The sequence below is a fragment of the Bos taurus genome, chromosome 15 (assembly GCF_002263795.3).
Source record: "Bos taurus isolate L1 Dominette 01449 registration number 42190680 breed Hereford chromosome 15, ARS-UCD2.0, whole genome shotgun sequence".
In the NCBI taxonomy this organism is placed as follows: Eukaryota; Metazoa; Chordata; class Mammalia; order Artiodactyla; family Bovidae; genus Bos; species Bos taurus.
In genome coordinates, this window is record NC_037342.1 from 83498375 (window position 1) to 83520582 (window position 22208).

At 56.9% G+C, this 22208-nt stretch overlaps 2 protein-coding genes across 4 annotated transcripts in view; one reads left to right on the plus strand and one right to left on the minus strand.

The window, feature by feature from the left end:
- NCAPD3 (non-SMC condensin II complex subunit D3) overlaps positions 1 to 5220 on the minus strand; it is a 60439-nt gene extending 55219 nt beyond the window's left edge. The window contains exons 1-3 of one of the 3 annotated variants that reach the window (XM_005216598.5): positions 4598 to 4683; positions 3506 to 3660; positions 769 to 931 (exon numbers count right to left, since the gene is read on the minus strand). In XM_005216598.5, coding sequence (XP_005216655.1) covers positions 769 to 931; positions 3506 to 3660; positions 4598 to 4661 — 382 coding nt within the window. In that variant the 5' untranslated portion in view covers positions 4662 to 4683. Of the gene's footprint in view, positions 1 to 768; positions 932 to 3505; positions 3661 to 4597 lie in introns of all 3 variants that reach the window. The other 2 variants (NM_001193113.1, XM_024975201.2) reach the window with 2 other exon arrangements.
- Positions 5221 to 5332: 112 nt separating this feature from the next.
- VPS26B (VPS26, retromer complex component B) lies at positions 5333 to 22104 on the plus strand. The gene is made up of 6 exons (NM_001192958.2): positions 5333 to 5767; positions 14114 to 14270; positions 16904 to 17068; positions 18839 to 19014; positions 20082 to 20224; positions 20618 to 22104. Exons 1-6 carry the CDS (start codon positions 5545 to 5547, stop codon positions 20762 to 20764), a joined length of 1011 nt encoding a protein of 336 aa, NP_001179887.1. The 5' UTR covers positions 5333 to 5544; the 3' UTR covers positions 20765 to 22104.
- The last annotated feature ends 104 nt before the right edge of the window (positions 22105 to 22208 follow it).

Here is a 22208-nt window from a genome sequence, read left to right on the forward strand (position 1 = left end):
TTCAGTGGTCAGCTTTCGTTATAGTCCAACTCTCACATCCATACATGACCAGTGGAAAAACCACAGCTATGACTAGACGGATCTTTGTCAGCAGAGTAATGTCTCTGCTGTTTAATATGCTGTCTAAGTTGGTCATAGCTTTTCTTCCAATTCTCAAATCATATGGAGTAGGTCCCTAACATTTACTACAAAGGCACTGACATAAGCAACGACAAGCAGCAGGTGGACTGATCTTGATTTTCTCTTCCTAGTGAACTCGCAGTCCCACAGCTGCGGCTGACTCCTCAGCCACACCGTCTCCCGCCCTGAGCCCAGGGTGGCTCCCACCTGAAGGAGGTGGGGCAGCAGCACAGACACACTCCCCGCTGTGCTCCCTCACTGTGAGCAGCTGTGCTCAGCCCTGCAGGTGAGAGCAGTCCACCGACCATCCACGCCACACAGCGGAAGCAACAGCATCCCTCCAACCGGCACTGTTCTCAGGCTGGACAGGAGTCAGAGGGCAGGGATGTCACGATGGCACGTGGCACGCCCCCTCCAGCCTTACCCCTCTGGGACTGTGTGCTGGGTTATAAACTTAGCATAGTAACATCCGAAACCACATTTACAGGAAAACAGGACAGCTTTCTGAACACCTGTGACAGACCATGTGCTTCATGGATTCACTGTCACCTAATCTGCCAGTGAGGACAAAGCATTGATACAACAGTTCAAAACCAAGCAGACAAATTACAAACAGAAGGCCTGCCCCATCACACCAAACGTGCATACCTGGCACTTCCAACAGCAGAAAATACAGCCCGGCAGCGTGAAGGCCGAATTCCTGCTGCTGAGCACTGACATTTTTCTTAAGGACCTTATACACGAAGTGGTGAAACAAGGCCATCAGCGCATTGTGGGAAATTCTGTTCTCCAAGAAGAAGGTCCAAATGCTCTAGGGGAGGGCAAACAGTGAGCGCCAGTGGTTAGAGCACCGTGAGTCTCCTCTTGCTGTATCTGATTCTTCTGAATGCTTAGTGCTCTATAAAAAACGAATAGACCATTCTGCCTCCTAATTATAAACGTCTGTCATTTTCAAAGGGACTACAACAGAAAATTTTAAAGCATATTATTCAAAATTTACAAAGTTGAGTTTCCTGGTGGTCCAGTGGTTAGGACTCCATGCTTTCACGGGGGAGAGTCTGGGTTCCATTACTGGTTGGGAACTAAGATCCCACAAGCTGAGTGGCTCAGCCAATAAAAGAAAAAATAAAATCAAAGTCACAAAGATAAGAAACTATACAAGAACCTTAATTAAACTTGCAAAATAACTTTGGGTAAATTTGAAGCATATGTATTTCTGAAATTACTACACCTGAAAGCTACACTAAGATTCTGGGGACACCTGTATCAGTGATTACTCGGACAAGTCACCCCTCCATCTATGTTAAATGTACCTCAATCCATTTATTACTCTAATTACTAACTAAAAAAATCAGAGAAACTTTTTTTAAGTCAAAATGTTCTGTGGGCAATGGGAACAGAAGAGGAAAACCTGAAAGTGTCTCGCTCAACAGACTGCAGAAACAGCCTCGGTAGGAGAGGAAGTAAATCCTAGAGCACACACCATAATTTCATTAATCTGATCACTGTTCTATGCTTTCTTCTCTTATAGACATGATAAGAAAATAGGTTATTTGTATAAAGCAAACAGTAGGAACGAAACATGGTTTACTATGGGCCACCTTAAAAAAACATAAGCCCACAAAAGTTCAAGAAATTAGACCTCTACAACCTCTTTCCTTCACCACGAAACTTGTGGAAGAAAGCAGTTACATTTTCATTTCTAAGGCCACCTCAGCTCCCCTCCCACTGCCTGGAACTGTGGCCCTGGGGGACCCAATCACCTTAGCAGCATTTCATACCTGACAAAGACCCAGTACACAAAACTCTATTAACTCTTTTTGAAAAAAGAGTCCCCAGTTTCTAGCCCTCCACCCCAATTTCCACAACCATAACTCAGACCACACCACAACACACATTTTTTAAAAAATCAATGACCAAAACACAATTGACTGTTGAACAACATGGGGCGAGTAGAAAGTCCTCATGTAATTCACAGCCGGCCCTCCGTAGACACAGTTCCTTCACATCTATGGTTCTGCATCCAGGGACTGAAACACCCGGGACCATGCAGTCCTGCAGGTACTGCTGAAAACTCTGTGTATAAGTGGGCCTGTGCAGCCAAAACCCATGTGATTCAGGGGTCAGTCATAATGTCCCCAGCTCCCTGGGGACAGCATTCCCCCCTTAAGTCCGTGTTTGGTTAAGAACACCCATCTGAAACAGCGCTCTTCACGTTCCTGGGTCTACTGCTCACTAGAACCCTTTCTTCCGAGAGGCAGATGTGAGGACAAGCGGTTTAGTCTAGGGATGACGCTTAGACCCGAACCTTGTGGACAGCAAACACCTCACTCTGGAAGCCTACCACGGACCCCATTCACAGCTGTCCTGTGGCCCCCACCCTGCCCCATCCCCTTAGACTTGCTGTGCGTCCCCATTGTGAGGATCCCTCTCAAGGCTGCCCTAGAATCCTCATTACTGGTCAGCATTCCAGCCGTTTGTGGAGATGTGCCTCCAGCCAGCTACCTTCTTTCTGGGACCTTCCCAACCTCAACCTCAGCAAGCTGCCTTTTCCAGGCAAGCCAAGATGCCTTCTCCATGCCAAGATGGCATTTAACGTGTCCTACAGCAGTTTCTAACACATAGAGCTGGTGGCCCGTGCTTCTTCACGCCCGTGGATGTGGTCACTGCACAGGCTCTGGCCAGAGCAATGACCGTGCACGCTCCCAGAGCTTCATTCTCCCTCTCCCGCATGCCCCTGTAGGGAGAGGCTCCGTACCCTCACCATGTTACCCTCCTGGGTACTGCACGTGGTACTCAGCATTATGCTTAACGAGTAGTTAACAGATTGATTTAATTTTTGAACAGCTATCTGAAACTAATAACAGAAATATTTTTTGTTAATTTAAATCTTTCAGAGATATTAATACCTAAGTATTCTTTGTTCTGCTTTCTAGTTCTTTAGTTTTTTGAAAAGAAGTTTATGACCTAAAGAGTAACAGTCACACTATGTAGAACTCCATTTAAAGCAACTCTTTTTTTCCTTTCTTAGTTCAACTAATCACTTCTCAGATTAACATCCAATTCCTTAAAGCAAATGCATCCTGAGTTGTCACTGCATTGTCCTCCGCCACCTTTTCTTATTTTGCTTACTGGTTTTCATCCTTACCTTGGCCTTTACTCTTATCCTTTAATTTGCTCTTGTTAACAATGCTCATGACACGAAAGGAATCACAGACTAGTAAGTTGGGAGGATGGTTATGAGGCCATCCCAGTAAGTGAACCACAATCTTTACACCGCTCTCCCTTCTGCGCTGCACACCAGAGACCAAGCTCTAGATGATACCGGGTTTTTACCTGACACTTCTAACAACGAAAGGGCTAGCTTGGTTTTTTTCTCTTTTACCTCAGCAGCTTCACGTTTTTCAGTAGCAAAAGGTAACATTGCGCTGTAAAGCTCTGTGAATGCGCTCAGTCCAGTCTGCACAATCTCTGCTTCTATGCTGGCATCCAGAGGCTCGGTCTCCGTGAATTCCAGTTCCCATACTCCATCCACCCATTCTAGTAGGAAAGTGCAACCACAGTCAACTAATGTTCTGTAGCAATTAGCTTTAGACTCTAAATACATTCAAGAAGAGAACAGTTTTCTGGGCACAAGTCATACTACACAGGTGAGGCAGAATGAAGAGAGAAGCAGAAAGGGTTAGAAAAATCTGTTACTCATTACACTGACAGCTGGCTATTAGGTTGGCCATCCTCTAAAAACATGAAGTAGGAAAACACTTTACAGATGTTAACAGTTTGGGGGAAGACCCAGCCTCTGCATATTTCAAGCTAGAGAAGAGATAATAAAAAGCTGTCTCAGCTGTCCCTTTGTGAAAGTCTTATAACCAAGCTGAAGTCGCTCAGTCGCGTCCGACTCTCTGTGACCCCACGGACTGTAGCCCGCCAGGCTCCTCTGTCTGTGGGATTCTCCAGACAAGAATACTGGAGTGGGTTGCCGTTCCCTTCTCCAAAGGATCTTGGCTACTCAGGAATCGAACCCGTGTCTTCTACATGGCAGGCAGATTCTTTACCGTCTAAATCACTAGCTAATAAACCCAAATAAAGTGTACAGTAGAAAGGGACAGGTGAGGCAAACAAAATGAAATGACTCAAAAACATATGAGTCAAAAAAAAAAAAAAAGACTGCCGGCTACAGAGATGACTCGGGAGGGCACGCAGCCTCGAGACAGCGGCCAGCAGCGACTGCGGCGGGTGGGGACACCCACTGCCGTTCAGTGACGACGGGCACCCGGAGGCTGCAGCCGCACCCTGGGACCCAAGTTCAGAAGGTCAGTTCGGGCCAACAAACAGCCGCGCGGCCGAAGCCACGGCACCTGCGAGGCTTCCGCGCAGACCCGGGGACAAGGCCGAAAAACAGGAGTACAGAGCGGAAGGAGGACGCGGCCCTTGCCCAGCACCCCTCGGAGCACCCGGACCCCGGGCGCTTCCTCACCTTGGCTGAGGTCCAGTGGGCACCAGGTCTGCAGGGCGCACGCCAGGTTCCCGCAAGCCTCCATGACGGCCGCTCGCCTCACTTTCAAAGTTGCTCCGGCGCGCGCGCCCAGAAGGCCCCGATGACGTCAAGGGTCAGCACCGACCAACCACCGCGCCCCGCCGGCAGGACCGCAGCCAATCAGCAGGGCCTTCCGCCGGATGAGCAAAGGGAGAGAGCACCGCCCACGCAACTGCAGTTGGGGGTGGTTTTCAGCTGTCGCTTCAATATAGGGCTAAAGAAACGAGCCAAGTATACTGCCTTCTGGCTCCTTTTCCCTACGTGGCGGACGCACTGAAGAGAAGCTGAAGCAGGGCACTTCCTGTTGTAACTGTCACTTCTGCCGCCTGTCAGGCGGCCTGTCGCCGGCCTGTCGAAGGGCCGCGTTTACCCGTCAGTCAGCAAGCGGAGGCGTACACGTCCGAGTTGGGGAGCTGCCTACCGGTCAACGGGTTAAAGGCAGGAAAGGCAGTCAGATAGGACTCTTTTTTTTAGAAAGGATACCGTTAGGTCTGAGTTTTACTGGACTGGTGTTTGACAGGTCTGGCAGGAGACCGGAAGGAGCCGCCGCCGCCCCGCTGTCTGCCGAGCGTGGGGCGGTGCTCGCGGCGCGCAGGCGCAGTGCGAGCTCCCCGGGGTGGGGGGGGGGGGGGGCGGTGGCCGCGCTGGGGGCGGGCCGTGCGCATGCGCGCAGCCACTCCGGCGCGTCCGGCTGAGCGGCGGACGCGCTGCGGGCTGCTCCGGGGCCGGGCCGCTGCCTCTGAGGTGGGCTCCGCAGGCCGCGGCCGGCGGGTGCCTCGCGCGCCCGCTCTGCCCTGCCCTCGGGACCGCACCGGCCCGCCGAACGCGGGCGTCGGCGTCGTGCCCAGCCCGCCGGCCTCCCCAGGCCCGGCCGGCCCGGCGGGGCCATGAGCTTCTTTGGCTTCGGGCAGAGCGTGGATGTGGACATCCTGCTGAACGACGCGGATAGCAGGCGGCGGGCCGAGCACAAGACCGAGGATGGGAAGAAGGACAAGTACTTCCTCTTCTACGACGGCGAGACGGTGTCCGGGAAGGTGAGCCTGGCGCTCAAGAACCCCAACAAGCGGCTGGAGCACCAGGGCATCAAGGTTGAGTTCATCGGGCAGATCGGTGAGTGCGGGGTCCGCCCCGCCCGGGCCCACCCCCCTCCCGCCCTCGACCCTTGACCCCTGACCCAGCCTCTGACCTTCCTCTCCAGACCCCCGGCGCGACCCGAACCCCTGTCCCCGCCCCCTAGCCCCCGCACCCCCTGCTACAATTCCAGACCCCTGCCCCTCCTCCAGCTCCTGGCGCGACCCGAACCCCTGTCCCCTAACCCCCGCACTCACGGCTGCAATTCCAGACCCTCTGTCCCCCACTCCGCCCCAGGCCCTGTGTTCTGTTGCCAGCCGCCCTGGGTCGGAGCTCCGCGGGCCTGCCTCGGCTTCCATGCCAGCTAGGCCAGCCTGCAGGTCGTGACAACCACTCCGAGCCCCGCGTGGCCCGCCCACTTCTCTCTAGTGTCTGTGACCCACCAGCCTCTTACCGCACCTTCGCTGGGAGCTGTTTGAGAAAGCATCCCCGCGGGCTCCAGCATCAGCCCTGTGTCCACACAAGCTGCATTCCTAAGACTTCTTGATTAGAAGAGTCTGCGGCACTCTTCTCCTTAAAGAATGGGTACTCCTAAGCCCCAGAACTAAGTGGTCAGAATTTCCCAAGGCTCTAACAGTTTTCAAACACGATTGTTAGCAGCTACAGCTAGACAATAAAAGACAGTAGCAATACAGAAGATTTGGGAGCTGCCAGTCAGCACAGGGCTGTCTCCAGTTCTGTTTGGCCTCTCCTGTTTATTAAAACGCACAGGTGTTTCTGAAATAGTTTGTGTCAGTAGTTCAGGAGTAGGGTCACAGTAAATGCCACAGCTGGCTGAAAAGACATCAAGCAGAGACATCGTGCCCCGCCCCCGCCTGCGCTGGCCCTGTGTGGGGGGTTTCCTGGGAACGCTCCTCAGAGGCTGTCTGTTGCTCCCTGAGATCCCAGCACAGAATCTGTTCTCTATTTTGCAGAGACAGAAAACACAGGAGCCCTGGGGAAAGGCTGTGTGCTCAGCACTTCAGTGTCCAGCCTGAAGTATTGGCTTCTGCTATTTAAGTTAACGGAAATCAGACCGAAGGCTGGCTAATCCTATAGGAACCCATCCCTTGTTATTTTAAATCCAGAGTAAGCGTGGCCTGAAGCCGAAGAGTGGGTTTCAGACCCTTTGCTCACATGCCTCCAGCGTAGATAGTGCTCCTCAGCAGCAGTGCTGTCCACACAGGGGGCCTGCGCGTTCTCTGTTGTCGGGGGTGCATTTCACAGCCTCCCCAGCCTCTACCAGCCAGATGCCAGAACCACAGAAATGTCTTACATCCGTGGACGCTAAAATCACTCCTAGCAAAGAGCTCCTGGGGACACAGGATGAACCCACAGCATTCTGTGCTGGGCGTGAGTAAGGTGATGAAGTTCAGGCCTCCTTAGATTTAGTGTTTTCACATGATAGCTTTAAGGTTGTCACTGGATTCCGCGGCTCTGCATTAGGAGTGCAGATGGGCACGTCTAGCCAGCAGCCGTGCCATCATTCCCGGGGGTGACACCTCCCCGTCTGTGAAAGGTAACCAGAGCACCCCCTGCCCCAGCAGTTGTGGAATGGGCTGTTGAGGGACGCTTGGCAAGGTCTCACTCCAGCCCGACTGAAAGGGAGTTGGCTGCCCTGCCTGGTTTCCTGTCTGCTCGCATCCCAGGACAGCATCCCTTCTCAGATTTCTCAGAGCCTCTTCTACTTCCATCAACAGCTCTTCCTGGGCCCCTGAGTCCACCCTGTGGCCTTGGGGAAGCTGTCCACTCCCTAGGCCTCGGCGCTCTCACCTGTAAGGCAGGGACAGCAACCGAATCCCCTTGGCAGAACGGTGAGGGGTCTAGGGCCCAGGCTTTGTGCAGTGTGGGGTGTGTGCTGGACCCGAGAGACTTTTGTGACCCAGCCTCCAGGCACTGGAGCGAGGCTGGTGAGTGAGGTCCCCACACCGCGGTCGTGTGGTTTCTGCTTCCTTGCGTTCCTGACGATGCACGCAGCGGGCGGGGCTTCGTTCCGGCTCTGAGGTCTGCGGTACCGGTGACATGCCGGGTGGTGGTCCTGCCCTGGCCGCCTGTGAGAATGCTGATGTTGTGCTCCAGCCACCTTCCTCGTTTGTTTCACTCAGAATTTTTCTTCTCGTAAACCATTGTCCCGTTTGGAAGTGTGTACATTCTGCCTGTGCATTCAGTAGGACAGCCTGGTGTGTGACCAAGGCTGAAGCAGAGGGTTACTTGGGTTACATAAGGCTCTGTAACGGGCAGACGTCACTAGGGTCTTGTGAGGACTAGAGATCATCCATGTGTGTGAAGTGCAGGCTCTGCCACTTGTCAACCAGACGCTCATAACCCCTGTTAGACTGGATCCGGGGGCTGGACCTTTGAAGAGTCAGCTCTGGTTGCCTTGCTGACTGCCCCCGGGGTCTCCGTGCCAGACCAGCCTTGCCTGCTGTGTGCCCTGCGTCTCCTCCCAGCGGGAGGCATCGCCCGAGTTCTCGCAGGGACGGCTTTCTGGTGGCCGCTGCATGGGTCCTGTTCAGACCGCAGTCCTCAGGGCAGGCCAGCCTGTTTGCGCTGCGGCCCGCTCCGGCAGCCCCGTCTGCACACCCACCACTGCCCTGTCTGCTTGGACTCACGTCTCCCGAGCCTTTCTCCTCGCCTGAGCTCACCCCAGAGTTCCGTGCCTGGGTCTCTGACTGCCTGCTGAACACCCGCGGGGTCTCTGCGGGTTGCCCAAGGACACATCCGAACCAGGTCGCTCCTCTCTCTCCCTGCCCCAGCCCCGCGCTGCCACTCCTCCCGTCTCCCCTGCTCTGCACGCCCCCTGGGTTGCCTCAGCCTCTGGAACCGGGGAGGCCCCGGAGCGGTCCTGCCTCCCCCGGTGCCCCCAGTGGCTCGGGGGGCGGCTCGCCTCAGTGCTCCCTCACCCTCCTCAGTGCCGCTGCCCCTGACGCCTCTGTGTGGAGCAGTCTCCTGACTGGCCTTCCTGCCTCTGTTTGCCTTTTCTTTCAGTTTAGTTTCTGTAAGAGCGAACTTCCTAAAAGGCAGTTCTGACGCTCTCAGTCCCTTCTGTAAACTTCTCCTTGACTCCCTCCAGCTCTTCCCTGAGCTGCCCCTGGTTTTCTCCAGACATGTCTCTCTAACCCTTCACCCAGGTGTGCATTGTCGACTGTGCCTATCTGATGGCTGCGATACTCTGCACCTTCTGGAAGAAGAGGGGGCAAAGACAGGCGTGAATAAGTGTCCCCTGTGGTTCGTGGGGCTGAGATGCACTTTGTTGGGAAGTCCGTGACTTTCCATCCAAGAGGCTGGGTTCACACTGTCACCACACAAGAAGTTCTGTGGCATCTTGTCCCCCTGACACCTGCCAGGACTGGTCCAGTGTGAGCCCCACTCTGATCTGCACAGAGAGAACCTTACTGAAGAGGGACCGTCAAATATTTTTGCTCTTATTTTTATGACTCAGTCGCTCAGTCATGTCCAACTCTTTGTGACCCCATAAACTACAGCATGCCAGGCTTCCGTGTCCTTCACCACCTCCTGGAGGTTGCCCAAGTTCATTTCCATTGAGTCGGTGATGCTATGCAACCATCTCATTCTCTGTCGTCCCCTTCTCCTCTTGCCTTCTACCTTTCCCAGCATCAGGGTCTTTTCCAATGAGTTGGCTGTTCACATCAGGTGGCCAAAGTATTGGAGTTTCAGCTTCAGCATCAGTCCTTCCAATGAATATTCAGGACTGATTTCCTTAAGGATGGATTAGTTTGATCTCCTTGCAGTCCAGGAACTCTCAAGAGTCTTCTCTAGCATCACAATTCAAAAGCATCAGTTCTTTGGCACTCAGCTTTCTTTATGGTCAAACTCTCAAATCTCTACATGACTACTGCGAAGACCATAGCTTTGACTAGATGAATCTTTGTCAGCAAAATGATGTCTTTGCTTTTTTATATGCTGTCTAGGACTGTCATAACTTTTCTTCCAAGGAGCAAGTGTTTTCTGTTTTCATGGCTGCAGTCACCATCCGCAGTGATTTTGGAGCACATGAAGAGAAAATCTGTCACTATTTCCACTGTTTCCCCGTCTATTTGCCATGAAGTGATGGGACTGGATGCCATGATCTTAGTTTTTTGAAAGTTGAGCTTTAAGCCAGCTTTTTCACTCTCTTTCACTTTCATCAAGAGGCTCTTTAGTTCTTCACTTTCTGCCATAAGGGTGATGTCATCTGCATATCTGAGGGTATTGATATTTCTCCTGGAAGTCTTGATTCCAGCTTGTGATTCAGCCAGCCTCGCATTTCGCATGATGTACTCTGCATAGAAGTTAAATAAGCAGGGTGACAATATACAGCCTTGACGCAACTCCTCTCCCAATTTGGAACCAGTCTGTTGTTCCATGTCTGGTTCTTACTGTTGTTTCTTGACCTGCATACAGGTTTCTTAGGAGGCAGGTAAGGTGGTTTGGTGTTCCTGTCTCTCAAAGATTTTTCCAGTTCACGTGATCCACACGGTCCAGAGGCTTTAGCATAGTCAGTGAAGCAGAAGTATGCCGGGGTCCAGCCCCGGCTGATCCAGGGAGTTCAAAGCAGGGATGGCATCGGCGAGGACCAGGATACAATAGCTTCAGTTAGATATTAATTAAAGATGTAAAGAGTAATAGAATGAGGATAGCTCAGTAGGAAAATTCAGTGGAGAAAAGAGGCTGAGTAGCTTGGTTTACGCAGGAGACCAATAAAACTTCAAGACAAGAAGCTTACACCACTTACGTAGGCCACAGGCATCCTTCCATTCTCCCGAAGGAGAGGAGACACTGAGGCCTCCCCGGTCGGATCTTAGAAGCCCAGGCATAATTAGTAAGCATGGCGGGTTCCGCGCTCCAGATGGAGACGCAGCCAGTGTGAGTAAGAGAGTGCAACATGGGGAGACCAGTATTTCGAGAAACTGATCCCAATTCTTTATTTTCCATGGTCTACTTTTATACACTGAGATGTTATGCAAAAGTCACATGGGGTCAGCAGTCCTGACTTTTATCAAAGTCAGGTGCTTCATACAAATGTATACAGAGGTCTTAGGGGTGTTACATATCTTCTGGCCAGGGGGCCTGCTGACAATTTATGACCCTCTCCTTGTGACAACGGTCAGTCAACCAGGACACTTATTTCTCCAGGGGTGATTATTCTCAAAACAGATGCCACCCAAATAAAGTTACATTCCTATAGGGTGAGGGTATAGTGGGTTTTAGTTAAGGAAAGAATTTACTTAGCCTAAGGTCTAATGTGATTTATATCAAAGGTTAATACTTATTTCTTCTATATATTCATTAATGTGTGTAAGGGCAGGGGATGTGGAGACTTAGCAACAAACATTGGCTCAACAAATGAAAAACCCTTCACCAATACAATTTCTAATCAGCCCACTATACTTATACTAATGGTTTTCTAACTTTTCTAAGGAACCTGTTTTTAGAAGGTTTAAAGCATCTCGTGCCTCTCATGGTTGGGAGGCTGTGAGCAATCACATGTGGCCGGACGAGCCTGTCAGGCAGGCTAGAGAACCTTCAGAGGAGTTTGTAGGTTAAAACACTCTTGTCCCGCCCAGGAGTTTTTATTAACTGGAGCTCTAAATTAACTCCTTCTCCGAAAGAGGTTGTGGGGGACAGCCCCCCATAAAGTCAGAGGTGTAGGTGAGAGCACAAAGTAGTAAAGTAGGCAGGCTCTGGTTATGGGGGTAGATGCTCGAGGAGTTCCAGGGGGACTCCTGAGGCTCGATCCCGCCTTTGCGTATGTTGAGCCTCCTTCCTCATGACCTTTGCCACGGGCCAAGTGCCTCACTCTGGCCCCCAACAGAAGTAGACGTTTTTCTGGAACTCTTTTGCTTTCTCTATGATCCAGTGAATGTTGACAGTTTGATCTTTGGTTCCTCTACCTTTTCTAAACCTTGTATATCTTGTATATCTGGAAGATTTCAATTCAAGTACCACTAAAGCCTAGCTTGAAGGATTTTAAGCATAACTTTACTAGTATGGGAAATGAGCACAGTTGTCCAGTAGTTTGAACATTCTTTGGGAAGAATGCCCTTCTTTGGGATTGGCATGAACACAGACCTTTTTCAGTCCTGTGGTCACTGCTGAGTGTTCCAAATTTATGGACATATTGAGTGCAGCTCTTTAACAGCATCATCATCAACAGCATTTAGGATCTGAAGTAGTTCAGCCTGAACTTCATCACCTGCACTAGCTTCTCTGGTAGCAGTGCTTCCAAAGGCCCACTTGACTTCACACTTCAGGATGTCTGGCTCTAGGTGAGTGATCACACTGTCGTGGTTATCTGGGTCATGAAGACCTTTTTTGTTTAGTTCTTCTGTGTATTGTTGCCACCTCTTCTTAATCTCTTCTCACTCTGTTGGGTCCACAGGACTCTGTTTCTGTCCTTTATTGAGTCCATCTTTACATGAAATGTTCCCTTGGTGTCTTTAATGTTTTTAAGGAATATTGCACTCCAAAGTAGAGAGCTAGCCTCGGGATCTAAGCCCCCAGGTGAGCCGGAACCCATCAGCCCAGCATTTCCCACTTACGGTCCTCAGACACTGGGCTTTGCTCCACCTGCTGCTGTCCCCTGAAACCACGGCAGAGCTCAGAGCTTGGCACCCAAGACACCCAGGTACCCAGTTAAGGGCTCCACCTGTTCCGGTCAGCAGAGGCTCCTGTAGCCAAGGACCAGCACGAGGCAGAGGACAGGCCCCTGTCTGGGCTGGCTGGTGGCCCCTCTCCCCTTGGCCCCTGTGCGTACTCTCGACCCCCACCCCCGCCCCCGAGAGGGCACCCTGCCCCCGCAGCCGCGCCCTGATGGTCTGTGTTGACCCCCATGTGGTGGGCTTGCTGCCTGCTGCTGACACCACCTGGCCTGGGGAGGCAGGTGAGTTGTCGGTGACCTAAGGTGGCTCCATGTGTAACGGGGGATTAGCAGCAAACTGTGATCACAGGGCGCTCCGTGCGGGAGCAGTGCTCCAGGCTGGGCCTGACCTCACTGCAGCTCCCGTGACGTGGACGCTGCCCTGCCGCTTGGGAGAACAGGCTCCCCGGGGCCGGTCTGTCAGGGCCCAGGGCAGCTGGCCCGAGAGCTCCCTGGAAGCTGTGCTTTCCCCCCAAGCGCCCCTGTGGCAGGCCTGGTTGCTGTGTTGGCTCTGGGAGGCAGGAGATCTGGCTTCTCGACTCCAAGAAGGCTTTGATCGTCAGGGGCTTCAGGCCTTTGCTGTCTGGGGTCTGCCCAGCCCCTCATGCTCAGGCTGTCCCTGAGAGAGGCAGCCGAGAGGTGCGGGCCAGGCCTGGCAGGGGGTGGTCCTGGCCCCCCTGTCCAGGCAGCCAGCAGCAGATGCAGTGAGAGCACGCTGCCTCCCGCGTCCTCCCGCCGGAGGCCAGTCTGTCAGGGCCAGGGCCCAGGGCTCCCGTCCTGTCCTGCTCAGCCACTGTGGTGGGGGGTGGGCAGTTCTTGACTGCGCTGGGGCCACGTGGAGTTGGTCGGTAATAAGTGTCCCCGTTGCACAGCTGGGGACGGGGGGCGCTGGGGTCCGGGGCCTTGTCTCCAGCAGCCATCTGGAGCACAGTTCACCACTTCAGCAGCAGTGTGACGTGGGCACAGACAGCCAGCAGGACTGTGTGAGAGGAGGGTGGGTGTGCAGGAGGTCTTCTCAGAGGGTGGTCTCGGGACAAGCAGGAGTCTGTTAGGATGTCCATCCTGAGTCCCACCCAGGCCCCAGAATTGGAGATATTGGGGGGGGAGTGCCAGCCATCTGTGCCTCAGCACAGCCTCGGAGGTCCTGGTGCTGACACGAGTCTGGGGACTGTGGCCTAGACTGGGGTAGCCTGACAGCCCCTCCGTCAGCGGGGCCGCGTGGACCCGTCTCCAAGTCCTCACCTGCCTCTTGCCTCGTGTTCACCCCTGATCTCCCGGGGCCCAGGAGCAGACACGGCCGGGCAGGAAACCTGGGGCGCTGGGCCCGGCCCCGCCCCGCCCCACCGCGCCTAAGTTTCCTTGTCTGTTAAACGCGTGACGGGCCCACCCAGCCTCTCAGGTTGCCGTGAGGATGGTGTGACTGAGTGACGGAGTCGAGCACGCTTCCCACACTTAGGAATCGCTATAACTGTGTAAAGAGATGCGGTGTTTCGATGGCAGTCCCCCCGCTGTGTCCCCTGGGTGCTTCCCTGGACAGGGTCTCCACAGAGCGCAGGGTCTTTGGGTGCAGGGCTGCCGTGCGGGGCGGGAAGAGGGGGTCGCTAACCGCCGTGCGGCTCCGCGGCTGGGAGGGCCACTTCCGCAGCGGGCCCCCGCCGCCCTCCGTGGGCCAGGCTCCAGTAGGGAGGTCTCCGCTCTCCCCGCAGAGCTCTACTACGACCGCGGCAACCACCACGAGTTCGTGTCCCTGGTGAAGGACCTGGCCCGGCCCGGAGAGGTCACGCAGTCACAGGCCTTTGACTTCGAGTTCACGCACGTGGAGAAGCCCTACGAGTCCTACACCGGGCAGAACGTGAAGCTTCGGTAAGTGACGTGACTCCTCCTCCTCGGGTTCCGCACACGCCGGGACGTGGACCTGCGTCCTGTTACGTGAGAAGGGGGTCACAGATTTGGATTCTTTTTTAAATTTGTGTTTGACTGCGCCAGGGCTTCACTGTTGCCAGCGGGCTTTCTCTAGCTGCGGGGAGCGGGGGCTTCTCATTGCAGTGACTTCTCTTGTTGTGACGCACGGGATTAGTTGCCCTGAGGCGTGTGGACTCTTCCTGGACCAGGAATCGAACCCATATCCCCTGCAGTGGCAGGCAGATTGTTAACCACTGGACCACCAGGGCAGTCCCAGATTTGGATTCTGATCCCAGACCCATCCTCTGCATCTTTTGGGACAGGAGAGGATAAAATGTAGCACAGTGTGAGAAGCTTTAGAACAGGGATACACACCTTTTAAGTACAGGGGATTGTCTTCCTTGTTTCAGTCTTGAAAACCCAAGGCGGGCAGTGATCCCAGGGCCTCTGGGCTGTGTGATGTCACCCGGACTTCTGGCTCCAAGTTGTGGTCATCACCTGCCTGGGGCCTGCGTGGGGGACCACATGGGCTCTGGGGAGGTCTCCCCTCTCCCGTCAGAAGACGGACTGCAGGCTCTTTTATTCCAGCCTTTGCAGGGACGTCCAAGCGCCGAAGGTGCCCCATTCAGCAGCGCTCTGTGACTGCTCTCGGAGGAGGCAGCACCAGCAAGCACTGTCTAGTTAACTGTCAGTTAAGCTGGGCCGGGGTCTTATTGTGATTTAATGTGATGCTCTGCAGTAGATTCCTCATAGATGTTCCTATGTCAGAAAGATGTTGAAAATAGTATGGCAGTTCCTCAAAATATTAAAACTACCAAATGATGCATCAATTCCACTTCTGTGTGTAAATCCAAAAGCAGTGAAAGCAGGACTCAAATGCAAGTGCTCTCACGTTTGCAGCAGCGTTCCCAGTAGCCCCAGGGTGGACATGACCCCAGCGTCCATGCTGAGTGGTTGGGCACCATGTGTGTCCACGTGGTGGAGTGGTGCTGGGCCTCGAAGGGGACGCAGACCCTGACCCCTGCTACGGCCCGGCAGAGCCTGGAGAACCTCGTTCGCAGGGAAAGGCGCCTGTGTTCCCTTGACAGGCAGCTCCTGCGAGGTGGTGAAGACGTCCAGGCGAGGCCAGGGGCTGGGGAGGAAGCTGCAGGCTCGAGCAGGACCCCTGAATAGCAGTCTCTGGGGCATGCTCTGGGTACTGACGACTCCGGGACTGGTTAGAAGCTCAGGAGGAAAGCGTAGCAGGAGAAAGACTGGATGTGTGGAGAAAGGTGGGAAGTTGCAGGATCGAGATGTCAGGACAGTGGTTCTCTACCAAGGGTCCTGTGTTAGATTCACTGGTCGGGGTGGGAATTATTTAAAAAAAAAAAAAAGTGCAGGTTCCCGTGTCCTCCTCCAGGGCAGTTTCATGTCAGTTTCATGCCCAGGGTGAGTCCCGGGCGCCTCCAGACGCTGGAGCAGGAGTCGCCGGCCTCTGGCGGGCAGAGAGGAGGCCAAGGGCTGCTGGCTTCCACCTCTGACAGGTGCTCTGAGGCCTCGCCCACAGGGGCGGGGCTTGGGGGCCTGGGCTTAGTGGGGGCCGCGCGGGTGCGGGAGGCAGGAGGGCAGGCGGAGAGCCGTGAGAGCTGCTCAGGACGGCCTATTTCCAGCGAGGCTGCTGCTCTGCGTCCCAAGATGCCATGCAGACCGACTGCCTGCCTGCCCTCATGTCCCGGGGCTGGGGCACCGGGGAGGCCTCCCTGCAGGGAGCGGTGAGAGCCACCCAGGACGGCCTGTCTCCTGAGGCTGCCGCCCGGCGTCCCGAAATGTCGTCCTAAAATGTAGACCGACTGACCGCCTGCCCTCATGTCCCAGGGCTGCAGTGCTGGGGAGTCCTCCCTGCAGGGCTGGCCCATGGCCCGGCACAGCCCTTCACGGCCGTGTCTCCTCTCTCCCACGCTGGGCGTGAGAGATTCAGACCTCTCCTCCTCTGCTGCTCTACTTCTGAGGCCGGCTCTCCCTGAAGGCCCCTCTCCCCTCAGCACCAGGTTGCCGCTTCTGGCTGACACTCTATAAGCGCTCTAGTTTCCCGTCGATTGGTCGTCTCCCCGGGCAGGGGGTTGGGGGGACTGCAAGTCGCCTGCGACTCCATCTCTGCATCCTAGGTCCGGTAATAAACGCTGTGGGGACTCGCTGACCTGGTTTCTCCATCACATCTTCCTGTCACTTAACTGTGGGGGACTTGAAACATGCTCACTCATGGAGTACTGTCAGATAGCATGCAGACCTATGAGTACATGGTCCCTGTGTCCGAAGAGCCAGGAGGAGCTGCAGAAATAAAAGTGGCACACAGTGCCTGGCAGGTGGCCTTGAGGCTGCTGTTGGGGTACAGCCCCCCTGGTCCCCGGGCCAGGCTCGGGGAGCAGCTGGGGAAGGGCCTTTGAACTCCCTGCAGCTATAATGGCAGGAGTGTGTCTCGTCTCTGCTGGGAGGGGGTGCCCAGAGGCGACTGCTCAGAAGAATCAAAGCCGCAGAGGCCGACTCAGCCAGGGGTCCTTGGGGCGGCGGTGGGTGAGTAAACCTAGGTCCCTTCACTGCTCGCCCGCCTCCCACAGGTACTTCCTCCGGGCCACCATCAGCCGCCGCCTCAACGACGTTGTCAAGGAGATGGACATCGTGGTGCACACGCTGAGCACGTACCCCGAGCTGAACTCCTCCATCAAGATGGAGGTGGGCATCGAGGACTGCCTGCACATCGAGTTCGAGTACAACAAGTCCAAGTGAGTGGCGGGCGGGCGCCTGAGGGGAGGGCGCAGGACGCGATCTTAACTGGCCAGAGCGCTTTAGATTGCTATTTAGACGCCAGCTATTACAGCGTCAAAATACCTCAGGGCTTGTAAATTGCAGAACTTACTGACCATTCAAAAACTACCACAAGCATCTTTCTTTTTAATATAGTACATTCCTGAAAATGCTGGAAAATCAAATATGCAAAGTAAATGTATATTCGACTCACAGAACTAAAAAAGCCCCCGCCTCGCTAAGGAGGGTCTCTGGGTGCGGTGGCCTCGCCTCAGACCTGCTGGCCTCCAGAGGCTCAGGGCGGGGGCTGCCTGGGCAGCCCTCCTGAGGGACTGGGGACACGCGGCCTCCTAGGACTGGTGACCGACAGCTGCACTTCCCCCCATCACTGGCCTGGAGCCAGCCCAGCCCCATGGGCCCCACCTGTGGGAGCGGCCCCGCCCCTGGGAGGGGCCCTTTGCCTTCTCCTTGCAGTCCGGGGCTCGCAGGCCTTCCCAGGACAGAGCCCCCACAGTGCTGCCCACCAGCACCCCAGCCACCTGGTGTAGGAGGAGCCACCTCGTAGAAAGACAAGCAGCCTCCAGCCAGCAGTGCAGTGAAGACCAAGCTGAGCAGGAGACAGGCCTGTCTGAGGCTGGACGGGCACACCGGGCCCTGCCCGCAGAGCAGGCTGCGCCCAGAACGCGCGCCCGCTGTCCTGCCCACAGGGGGAGCCCGTGGCTGCGGCGGCATCCCGTTCTGCCCACAAGGGCTCAGGCTGGGCTTACCGGCACTTCAGCTCCTGTACCTGGGTGTCCCATCCGAAAATGAGGGGCTTGGGTCAGGTAAGTGGAAAGGTGCCGGGAAGGAGGAAGAGCCCAGGCCCCCAGAAGAGCTCCTTTGTGTCTCTTGTGGGTAAGAGTCCACTGAGCATGGAGGGGCGCCTGGGTTGCAGACCCATGAGAGCCGGGAGAGCGTGCGCTCCAGCATCCCTCCCGGAGGCTGCACTTCAGTGCTCGCCATCCCCCCCAGGAAGGGGGCGCAGACGGGGCTGGATGGGGGCAGTCCCCAGCCTGGGGCCAGGCCCAGGCGCACACCCTGCCTCTGTCAGCGGTCTGTCCTCCCCAGTGGTCAGGGCCTGCGTCCTCAGCCCCCGCCCCCAGCTCCCATCCCCTTCCTGAACTTCACTCAGGACGTTTGCTCTCAGTGGCCACAGCGGGTGCAGCCCAGCCCCGACCGGGGAGGGCCTCGCTCCCAGGCGCTGGAGGAAGACGGACCTGGTCACCACTCCCGGTGGGCCAGCCTCTCACCCCAGAGCCTCTAAAGTACATGCTGGTGGGACCTGGTCACCACCCCCGGTGGGTCAGCCTCTCACCCCAGAGCCTCTAAAGTACATGCTGGTGGGACCTGGTCACCACCCCCGGTGGGTCAGCCTCTCACCCCAGAGCCTCTAAAGTACATGCTGGTGGGACCTGGTCACCACCCCCGGTGGGTCAGCCTCTCACCCCAGAGCCTCTAAAGTACATGCTGGTGACAGCAAGGGCAGGGGTGACAGGGACCTGCTCTCTGCGGCGTGTGTGGGATGGCAGTGGGAGTGATGCTGGTTCCAGTGCAGGGCGTTGGGATTTGCTCCGCAGGGCGACCTGGGGGCAACATGGGCCCGTGTGGCCTCGGCTCTCCTGGCCCACCACCCCCGGGCGGGCGGCACCCTCCCCGGATCCAGGAGGCCTATTCCGTCTGCAGCCGCACCTCTTGGTTCCTCTCTGCAGGTACCACCTGAAGGACGTCATCGTAGGGAAGATCTACTTCCTGCTGGTGCGGATCAAGATCAAGCACATGGAGATCGACATCATCAAGCGGGAGACAACCGGCACGGGCCCCAACGTGTACCATGAGAACGACACCATCGCCAAGTACGAGATCATGGACGGCGCGCCCGTGAGAGGTGAGCCCGCCAGGCTGGGGGCGTCGGGGCCGCTGTCGCAGTCAGTGGCCATGAGCCTGTGCTGTCTTCACTTGCACCGTCCTTGCTGCTGGGGGAGCGAAATGGTCCTTCCTGCTAGTTCCTGCACCAGGCTGACAAGCCAGGCTCTGGACTGCCTGGCCAAGTGGACACTCCCTGCTGCTGTGCACGGTGCTGGCATGACCTCTAGGATGAGTGGAGCGTGAGCTGGTGGGACCCTGGTGGTTCCTGGGAGGAGCGATTGTTCTGATTCTTTATCGGTGCTGCAGATGCCCACGATGCACATTTTCCCGTGGACGCGCTCGGTGCCGCCAGGCCTCACGCAGCTCTCCCCAGTCCACACCATGCGGGAGGAGGGTGTCGTGGCTTCTCAGGTCCTTGGCCTCCCGAGCAGGGTCTTCGGGGCAGGACTGGGCCATCCTGCCCGCTGGCTTCATTGTATCCCCAGCCACGCAGCCGGGCCAGGCTTGCCCTCCCTGGGGCACCGTGGGGCCTGTGAGCCATGCAGGGTGGCGTGCGTGGGCTCCGTGCATGGCTTTGGGCTGCTCCGTGTCTTTGTGCTTGCTCAGTGGAGCTCTGTCCTGAGTTTGTTCTGCTTAGCTGAGGAAGGCACCGTGTTAGAGGTAGAAGGGATCTGAGATGCCATATAGCCTCATTCCCTCACTTTCCACGCAAGAACAGGAGAGTCCAGGGACAGCAGCAGACCCACCAGAGTTCAGTGGAGAGAGCTGGGGCCCGCCAGTCCGGGGGCATGGGGTGGGCCGTGCCAATTGGGGTGGGGAGCTGACACTGGAATCGCTGGGGAAGACAGTGCGCTAGCTAAGGTGGGACAGCTGGCTCTCACAGCCCAGCCATTGGACTCTCTCACTGGTAAGAGTCAGAGCTGCTCATCTGGCCTCCTGTGGTTAGCACTCTGCCACCCCGGTCCTGGCGGGCTCAGCCAGGAGGAGACGGAGCGGGCCTAGCCCATCAGTGGGCGGCAGGCCTCACAGAAGCGGGCTGCGGGCGGGGCGCCTGCCCTGCCCCTCTGACCCCTCCCGGCCCTGCAGGAGAGTCCATCCCCATCCGCCTCTTCCTGGCGGGCTACGAGCTCACGCCCACCATGCGGGACATCAACAAGAAGTTCTCGGTGCGCTACTACCTCAACCTGGTGCTCATCGATGACGAGGAGCGGCGCTACTTCAAGCAGCAGGTGGGGCCGTGGGGGGCGGGGCGGGGCCGCGGGCGGAGGCGCGCTGGGGGGCGGGGCCGGGGGCGAGCTGGTGGGTGTCTGTGCTGCTTGGTTCACCCCAAGCGGCGGGGAAAGGGTCTGTGATGCCTGGTTCACCCCGAGCCCCGCGGCCGGCGGCTGGGACGGGCTCCCAGTTGACACCAGAGCCGGCCTCGTCAGGCCCAGCCCCCGTGGCTGCTCCGCCCTCCGGGCCCCAGGGGATGGACAGCTGCGTTGGCGGGAGACCAGGGAGGCCTTTGCCCAAGAGTCCCTGGTACCCTCCCCAGGCTTCCCCTCATGTGCCCCTCCCCATGTGCCGCCTGCCCCCTAAGACTCCCCAGGCCCCTCTCACGTGCCGTTCCTGCCACCCCGCAGGAGGTGGTGCTGTGGCGGAAGGGAGACATCGTCCGGAAGAGCATGTCGCACCAGGCAGCCATCGCCTCCCAGCGCTTCGAGGGCACGACACCCCTGGGGGAGGCACGGACCCCCGGCCCACTGTCCGACAGCGGCAACAGACAGTAGGCCCAGGGCGGGGAAGTGGCTGGGGCGGGAGATCCGCTGCTAACCCGCGCTCGCAGCCTGAAAACAAACCATGTCTTTGACGTAAACCTTTTTCCTGAAGAACCTGAGGGGCTGGGGTTGGGAGGCAGGGTGTCCAGGACCCTGTGCCCAACGGGGGCGCGGGGAGGAGGGGTATACCCTGAGAGCTGTCTGTGGGGCTGCAGAGGGCGCGGCCCGAGGACGGGGCTCAGGCCAGGAGCTGCCGCGGGAGTCTGGACGTGGTGCTTTGGCGCTTCCACAGGCCGCCATCGTCCTCCTCCGACTCCCAAGCATGGTCCTGGACTGGACAGGGTGTGGGGCGCCTCTGGCCACCGTCCCCGGGCACAGAGACACCAGGGTCCGTGTGGCACATGGATGGCAATGGGGAAAACTCAGTGGTCGTTTGCAGCACGGTGGCCTTGGGCGCCCAGGAGCCGAGGTGCTTGGTCCCTGCTGTCCGTCTCATTCCCGGGGACCAGCGCTTAGTCTGACGCCTGGAAGCTGTCCTTCCCCCACAGCTTGGGACCAGGGGTGTTCTGTGTATGTGGGTGCTTGCCACGCTGAGGGGGTCTTCCACGGCCCCACCACGCCTGGGCCTGTCATGTTAAGGGTGTGGCTGTCCGTCCTGGTCTCTCATCTCTTCTAAAAAGACTAGGCAGACCCTGGGGTCAGCAGGTACCATGCACCCGGGGGTCTGGGATCTTTGTCTTCTGGGAGGTTTGTTCTGTGTCGTCTTTAGAGGGACCCCTCTTTTCCTCGGAAATCTGGGCAACTGTGGGCCTCGGACTGGGCAGGGCTTGTGGGTCAGAGCTAGACTGGAGAGAGGGGCGTTTGGGCGGCAGCGTCGGGAAGAGCGCCGGCACTGGGGCAGGAGAGCCAGGCAAGGGCAGGTGGTCCCTCGGGTGGACCACGGTTCCGGAGGGCAGAACAGCGCCCCTGGGCTTTTCCAGAGCGTGAGCTGAGCCCTGGCCCCCCAGGGCAGCCTGCACCGTGACCGTGAGGACCGCCCGCCCACCCTCTGCCCCCAGCCAGCTGCACCCGATGCCCGTCCTCTGAGGGAGCCAGAGCGCAGCCGCTTCCATTCTCTGCCTGCCCGTTGTCTGCCTCTGCGCCAGACAAGTGCGAGGCGGCGGCCGGGACGCCGGCAGAGCGGAGGGGCCGGACAGGCAGTGTGGCCTGCGGTTGGGCCGCTGCGCGTTCACAGGTTTCTTGATGTGTGTCTTACAGTGGCTGTGTTTTAAACCAAGCTCTGTGTGAGCTGTGTGTCTGATTAAAGCAAGCCCCTGGGCTCGGAGGCCCAGGGTCGTGCCCATGGCCCACCAGGCTCTGTGCTGTCTTTATTGCCCCGCTGCACGCGCCACTCCGGCCAACGACTCCTGCCCTCCCCATGCCTGCGGGCCCTGGTGAACAGTGATGCCCACGTTGT

Coding starts and splice junctions, on each gene's coding strand:
- VPS26B (NM_001192958.2), top strand. CDS start 5,545: ATGAGCTTCTTTGGCTTCGGGCAGAGCGTGGATGTGGACATCCTGCTG. Junction 14,271..16,903: donor GGGCAGAACGTGAAGCTTCG/GTAAGTGACGTG, acceptor CGCCTCCCACAG/GTACTTCCTCCGGGCCACCA. Junction 19,015..20,081: donor GGACGGCGCGCCCGTGAGAG/GTGAGCCCGCCA, acceptor CCGGCCCTGCAG/GAGAGTCCATCCCCATCCGC.